We start from the raw sequence: 7,905 nt of genomic DNA, 5'->3' as shown, positions 1-7,905 counted from the left end.
GAAATATTTAAAAATAGAGATAATCTCATGAATTCAGACAACGGCCCCATTCCCTTTTCTCCCCTCTACTCGTTAGTTGAGGGTAGGGAAAGTGAAAGTCGGAAAATTAGTATATAAGGCATTACCATTGTTAAATTAGTTAGTTTTATTCTCACCTGAGGATGACCACTTTGTGGTCGAAACGCGTTGTGCTATTAAAATAAAAGTTTGGTGTGACGGGCTAATCGTGTTTTTGTTCAGGGTCATATTAGATAAACCCCCAATAATTTTTTATTTTATTTTTTTTAATTCACAACGATCGAGCTTTGGGACCCTTACAGTTTCATTTAGAATCAAAATTAACACTTACTGGTAGTTTTTAATCGCAGTCAAATGATGAACAGTCAACCCTACAAAAAAATTTGTCCGACATAAATTAATTCAAAATCTGGGTTTTTAGTCGACCAAAAAGTATCAAATTTTGAAATTTTTTCCTTCATTTATAACTCTACTATATGACGTAAAACAAGTTGCATTGTATAAAAAACATTTTAGGGGTCGATTTCTTAAAGTGAAGATAACCCTATCGTGTGACCCCTCATACATCTCAGCTAAATGCATAGATTTTAAAAATATAAAATGAGGTAGGTATTCTGTTTTTTCTAAGCGAGATAGAAAAATGACTATTGCCAAAATCAAATTTGACCAAACCATTCGATAGAACTTTTTTGTGCAATTTTTTGACATAGTTTTTTTTTACGTGCGACGCACACTTTTCGAGATATTCACGTTTGAAATTTCCAGATTTAAATTTGCGCGCTTCATTGCAATTTGTTAAGGTTGGTAATAGTTGGCATACAAACACACACGCTTGTATTTGTAGTTGCATAAGTTTTGAGAGTTAGAATCCGGTTTATGGCAATTAAAACGAAATTATTTATTTAACTTTTTAATTTAAATTTTTGTCATTTAAAACCATATTTTTGATAAGAAAATAAATAAATTCTGTGACCAAATAAAAATCATCTTTCTCTTAGTAGCAACAGTGTTTCTATTGCTTTGTTATTTTTAAATTCAATCAAATTTTTTATTCATATTCAATTTATTTTTGAGTCTTTTTCAAAAAAATATGGTTACTACTAAATCGAGCAAAACAACTTAAAAAAATAATAGGAGTATTAATTTTGATTTAATTTTGTAATTTTTTGAACATTTTCATCGCAAAAACGTGCACAAACCCTGAGAAGGGGAAAAATAACACAATTTTTGGTATGTTTTATAAACTTTTTAGCTTGTTTATAACGAAATTTGCAAAATAATTGTGTTTCTAGCTGAAAAATTTGTTGGTTTTTTGATTAATTTTTAAGAAATAATCAAATTTTGGTTTCAAAAACAAGTAATACAAAAAAATATTTAATTTACTGCATCAGTAATCAAGTTTTTGTTATAATCACAGTTTCAACAGTTTTTTTTATTTTCAGAAAATTACCAGATTGTGGAATTTTTACAAAAGTTTACTTTATTTTTTAAAATAAAGTAAAATTTTACTAAACCTATTAACGGCAATACTGTAATAAAAGCTCGATTTCGGGTTTAATTTTTCCACCAAAATTTGATTTTTAAGATTCGCGCGCTCTCACTTAGCCGGTAGCACAACCGGCTTTACCGACTAAGAACCACAAAAGTGTTCTGTTTAATTTGACCTTTCTAGAGTAATTTCAAATAATTATGTAGCATTATTGTTGTTGTGGTTTTTAATTTTTAATAATAATTTAATCTAAGTTGGGCATATTTTAGTATTTTTTGTAATTTTTTAAATTAAAGTACAGGTATTTGTATTACCGGCAATTATTAATAAAAAAACCGTAAGAGTGTTCTGTTTTATTTATCTCCTCTATAATTTTTCCAAATTATTATTTATTATCATTAATGACGTGGTTTCCACTTTTTGACGATAATTGTGTGTGTTTTGTGCGTATTTTGTGTTTTTCGTTACAGGTGTCTGTATTGCCGGCAAATGAAAGTATAAAGTCAACCAAGTGACACTTGTCACCAAGTTTCCCAATAAAAAGTAAATAAAGTTGCAGTGAATTTTGCAGCGATTTCTTGCAATGAAATGTCGTTCCGTTCAAGAGTCCTAGGCTTAGTGGAAGTAGTGTTAAGGGTGCCACCGTTGTTCGTAATCGACGAAATCCTGAAATTTGGAATCGGTCTGGAGGAGCTCTCCGAACATGATCTGTCGAATTTTCAAGAAAGATACGATAAATTCGAAGAAACGCTTCACAGCAATTCGACAACAATCGCCTACGATCCAGTTTTGTACAAATTCATTCTGGTGTCGGTCTTCAGACTGCTGCTGAGCACGATAGGTTAGTATCTTGAGGGCGCAGAGGCCAATCTGCTGTTCCAAGAGTCCACTTGGCTCATTTACATAAGATAAGGTGAAAACAAACCATCAGAAGGAATTTGGGAATTGTTGGGTCGGTTTTCATTACCGTTTAAACTTATCATTAGTTGTTATTGTGCTGATTCATGCTTTTAACAATTTGTGAACTCATCTTTCATGTGCATTTTTAACCACAACCAACTTGGGGCGAAAGTCGATAATTGTGATAAAAAATTGACAAGGGAACACGTAATTGCACTGTCCTTGGGGCTACACATGTCACTTTTTTTCCTACCTATAATATTTATGAGTGGAATTATCAGTGACCCTTTTGACCATTTTTGTCTCAGGACGTTCAACTTATTTCCGTATTTTTTATTTTTTATGTTAATGATACGGGAATGATCTCATTGTTGTCACCGGGTGATAAATGATTACTAAATGGTGGTGACGAGGAAGGAAAAAAATTGACTCAATTTTCAACATTTTTTGCATGTAAGATGGTCCAAGGTCGTGGTTTGTTTTGATTGTAATTAGATATGAGATAAAATAATGAGAGTAACAATGAATTGCGCTTTTGATGTGATTGTTTGAGACCGTAAATGTTTCTGCCCTGAAGATGCAGTATTAAGCCTCGAAACGAGTTAACACTTCCAGATAGACAGCATTGTGTAAAACTAAAGCATTCTTTAAATTCAGCTATATTACTTTTTATTTATTACATTTGTTGTTTTAAATTTTTGAATATTTAATTTTCTTATTTTTATCATTATTTATCATACTATTTATAATTTTTTTAATACTTGTTTTATTACCCTATCTTGTCGAGCTACATTCGTTTTTTTTTTTCTTTCTGTTAGTGATAATTTGGATATAATAATGGAACCAAGCGTTTTTTATTTATTATTCAGAAAATAATTATTAACAAAAATTAAAGTGATCGTGTTTTGAGAATGAAATTTTGTTTTGTTTTTGAGTTATGAAAAGTCGCAGTGGTCACTTCCCTGTGTAAATTTGGAAAAAATGAGTTGTGTAAATCAGTCTTTCAACATCCAATTGATTTTTTAGGGACATATCTGTCAAAAAACAATTCTGAAAAAGTCGGGTTAGAATACTTCACATATTAAATCTATTGCGCGTGTCAGAATTGTTGACGCAATTTAGTTACTTCTGCTGCCAACATTGACACTATTCACACAGTAGAGATGGGTTAGGGGCTGCCAACTTTGCAATAAATTAAATGGCCACTATAAATTTACCTCGACTTTATATGAAGATATTTTTTCGATAAAAGTTGAATAAAATGTAGACATGTAGTTGTAATCTTGGGATTACAATTACAATTAACAAAAAGGTTTTATAGTGAATTGCCATTTGAAAAAATTAAAAATTTTCAGAACTCAAAAACAAAACAAAAAATTTGAAAAATTATATTCTTGACAAACGTTACATTTTTGTAGTATTTTATTATTCTTTAATTGGTTTTCTTAAAAATAAATACTTTAAGCAAAAAACCTTTGATTTGGTACTTTCTGTTCACCTGGTAATGTATTTTTCTTCGAAAATTGCACAATTTGAAAAAAAAATATTACAAACTACCTAAAACCGTTAAACAAATTTTACAAGGCTTTCTATACCGAAATGCAAAATTTTACTTTTTTATCATAAACTAAAGAATAAAAAAATAGATTTTTTACTGTGTTATAATATTATTTTAGTAGGAAAAACTGCTAAAAAAATTGAATCTGGTTATGGAATAGTGAAACACTCTGTATAATTGAAAATAATTTTAATATATTCAATAATTGCAAAATCAAGTTAAGTAATTGCTTAAATGCTCTACTTTAATAGTAAAAGATAGACGTAATATAGATTTTATCAGAAAGAAAGAGAAAATTATAATAAAAGTTTTTTCTACATTTTATTCGTACTACCCAATATTTTTGAATAATAGCAGTTCAAGCTGCATTATTGACTCAACCTGTATACAAAATGAATGTCATATTACATATTACGTAGTGTGTTTTACAATATCACATGAAATTCTTCAACATAATTATGTGGTTGAATAATATTTATAATATTATAATTTATAATAATAATAATTGCAAAAATTAATACAAATTTTTGTTTTTGTAAGGTCATTGGTTTGTGACATTAAAATTAAATTGGCAACATTGAAGAATGTCTAAATTTTCGCTTATTTTACTCACAAATTTTATCCAAAATTTGTTGTTATTAAATAGAAAAAAAAACATGTACAATTGGTTTCATAAAAAACGGGACAAGCTAATTTACATGAAGTAAAACTGACGACTAATGACTGTAATGAATGACAAAAATTGTCAATTCATTCTTGACACCGTTAATTATCTGTCAAGTGTAAATTAATTTTTTTATGCTTATTATTTCACAAAACAAAAAAATGTATTCTTTTCAGTGTTTTTATTATTACTTTTAATACTCGTAAGTAACTTTTAACTAAAAAGCAACTATCTTGGAAAAAAATCTAAAATTATAATCGGTCGATTGTGAAATTTGGTATAAAGACCTAAATGTTGTTTCTAAACAACTTTTTTTATTAACTTTTTCTTGTATTTGCCACATAACAGGCACTTTATTCTACAGAATAATAGGTTTTTTTTAATCCAAGTTGTTTGTTTACGTTAGAAATTAGTCTTTAACCAAGCAGGACTGAACTCCAAAAAATGAAAATCTAAATCGAAATTTTTTTATCTTTTACAAAATCGTTTTTACTATGTGGGGAGAAACTGTATATTTTGACTCTCCCAACAGTAACTCATAAAAATTGGTTTTTAGTTACGATGGCTTATGTAGGGCCCGAAATGCAAAAACAAAAACTAATTGTTGATCAAAATTTAGACCTTCAGCAATTTTCAATAATATTAAACAGTTCCTTGATTTTTTATTAACAATCAAAGATTTATTGCAATTTTTCTCAAGACTGTAATTTTTGAGTTACTATAGTTTTCATTGGGAGAGTCGATTTGTTCTTCTTGATTTTTATTATATTTTTATTAGTTTTCTGTAAGACCAAGCTTTGTTAAGTTTTTCTCCCCAACTGGATTTGTTCTCATTGTTCCAGGATGTGCCGCAGCCCTTTGCCTCTTCATCCTCAACATCAAACACCTGATGGTAGCCTACATGTACATAATGTCCGTCGGCGTCGTCTTCGTCTCATACTGGAGCAACGCCAGCACCATCAAATCCGTCTCGATCCTCCTCGAGGATTTCCAAAACGGTTCAAGCATCCTCGACAGCATCCTCTCTCTCAACATCGAACATTTGACAAAAAACGGAAGCATCACCCTTCAAATTTTCCAAAACTACGTCCTTCAATGTTTCCTCTCCTTCATCTTCATCAACATCCATCTCGGTCCTCGCTACTCCACCCTTCAAAAAATCCTCCCTTTCGCCTTCCTCGCTCCGAGTATGCTTTCAGTCCTCCCTGTGCCTTCTTCAATCCTCAACCACATGCCGGTATTCTCCGCTCTCTTACCTCTAGCTTTGGTCAAATTCGTTCTCTGGTCATCAGTAGTGCCTATAATCCAGACTCTATACAATGGATACACACACGCGAGGACTTTCGTGTCGAATTTCGGGATGTCGGCTCTAGTCGAGACCGAATGGACGCGACTGAACGTTCCGGAAGTCCTCCGGACCTTCTGGATGCTGCGCGTCCTCGAACACACCGGAATTTTCTTCGCTTCCGGTTATTGGGACCTGGAGGACGAGCATAGTCCCTATTTCCGCTTGATGAAGTATCTACTAGTCACGGGGTGTGACACCCTAACCGCAGTGTTGGGCATCACGAGTATAGTGTCTTACGTGTGCAACTACATCGGAAAGTTCTTCCAGTGGTTGTTGTTGAGCGACGACGAAAACGATAAGAATTTCGGAACGGTTTCGGCGATAGTGTTCTATATTCTTGCCTTACAGACCGGTTTAACCGGTCTCGAACCGGAAATAAGGTTCGTCCGGTTGTGCCGGAATTTCTGCTTGCTGTTCACAGCAATCTTGCATTTTGTGCACAATGTGGTGAATCCCCTTTTGATGAGTTTGAGTGCTTCGCACAATCCATCACTGAGGCGCCACTTGCACGCTTTGCTAGTCTGTTTGGTGCTAGTGGTACTCCCATTGCTCCTCATGTACTATCTATGGTCGACTCAGGACACCTCCACGTGGCTCTTAGCAGTCTCAGCCTTCAGTGTAGAAGTGATAGTCAAAGTTTTTGTCTCTTTGGCAATCTACTCTCTATTCCTGTTGGATGCCCGAAGGGAAACCTTCTGGGAGAAACTCGACGACTATATATACTATATCCGGGCCTTCGGCAACACTGTCGAGTTCTGTTTCGGCATTTTCTTGTTTTTCAACGGCGCCTGGATCCTCCTCTTTGAGAGTGGCAGTGCGATTCGCGCTGTCATGATGTGCATCCACGCCTACTTCAATATTTGGTGTGATGCCAAAGCTGGATGGTCGGTGTTTATGAAACGCAGAACTGCTGTTAATAAAATCGAGAGTTTGCCCGAGGCTGAGGAGGAGCAGTTGAGGCGATTGGACGACGTTTGTGCCATTTGTTACCAGGAGATGCGGTCGGCGAAGATCACTCGATGCAAGCACTTCTTCCATGGGGTGTGTCTGAGGAAGTGGTTGTATGTCCAGGATCGGTGTCCATTGTGTCATGAGATTCTGCACGGGATGGATTGCGAGGAGAGGAAGCAGAATCAGCCGAGGCCCACCGACCAAGAAGAGGAGAATAATTATGATAGGTGATAATTTTAGGAATTGTGATCTAGGGAGTTTTAAGTGTATGGCGGAGTGAGTTTTAGCGACTTTGACGAGGCTAGACATATGGTTGGATTCTGTGATTTGGTCGGGGATACCGACTGGGAGCGAGTTGATCTTGTTGAAAGGGTACTTATGTTAAATTTTTCATGTAAATATCGATTGTACAGATTAGATGGTAACAACTTTCCTTAATTCAGTTTCGTTGTTATTTATGAAATTTTATAACGTTTAAGTCAACTGGGGCACTCCTGAATATACTGTTATGTAATTTATTATAGAATAAAAGCTATTTTAAGTTTGGGGGCTTTTTATTTCTCATTCAAAAGCGCAGAATAATAATTTTTGAAAGTTTTTGAGCAAGAGTGGATATATCGGTTTAGAGCAGAGACACTGGTCGTGGAAGCGCAGTTCGAACCCCGGTAAAGTTTGCCATTTTTCTGTGCGAGTAAGAGCATAAGAGAGATTAAATAGCGAAACATGTTTTTCGGTCTCTTAAAAACTCTATCGACTAAAAAACAAAGAATTCTTGGCGAATTTAAAAAAAAAAAACGATTTTTAAAATTTTTAAATATCTTTGATAATGGCAATGGTCAAAAACTTTTACATATTCAATCATAAATTATGTTGTGTTATTAGGGTCCTCATTATTTTATCTTCTCTCTAATGTGAATAAAAATTCTTATGTGGAAGGAATGTTTTTTGTGTTGTCTATCACCTTAATTCACCTCTTT

General features: G+C 33.5%; 1 protein-coding gene across 1 annotated transcript; it reads left to right on the top strand.

Moving 5' to 3' along the window:
• The first annotated feature begins 1,980 nt into the window (after positions 1-1,980).
• LOC123010039 (protein TRC8 homolog) lies at positions 1,981-7,472 on the top strand. The gene is made up of 2 exons (XM_044406665.1): positions 1,981-2,348; positions 5,472-7,472. The coding sequence occupies exons 1-2, from the start codon at positions 2,096-2,098 to the stop codon at positions 7,157-7,159; spliced, it is 1,941 nt and encodes a 646-aa protein (XP_044262600.1). The 5' UTR covers positions 1,981-2,095; the 3' UTR covers positions 7,160-7,472.
• The last annotated feature ends 433 nt before the right edge of the window (positions 7,473-7,905 follow it).

Source organism: Tribolium madens, unplaced genomic scaffold, assembly GCF_015345945.1.
Source record: "Tribolium madens isolate multiple individuals breed KSU strain unplaced genomic scaffold, Tmad_KSU_1.1 Scaffold_19;HRSCAF=116;Tcas5.2_LG9, whole genome shotgun sequence".
Taxonomy (NCBI): Eukaryota; Metazoa; Arthropoda; class Insecta; order Coleoptera; family Tenebrionidae; genus Tribolium; species Tribolium madens.
This window is presented reverse-complemented; position numbering and strand designations above follow the sequence as displayed.

Coding starts and splice junctions, on each gene's coding strand:
- LOC123010039 (XM_044406665.1), top strand. CDS start 2,096: ATGTCGTTCCGTTCAAGAGTCCTAGGCTTAGTGGAAGTAGTGTTAAGG. Junction 2,349..5,471: donor ACTGCTGCTGAGCACGATAG/GTTAGTATCTTG, acceptor TCATTGTTCCAG/GATGTGCCGCAGCCCTTTGC.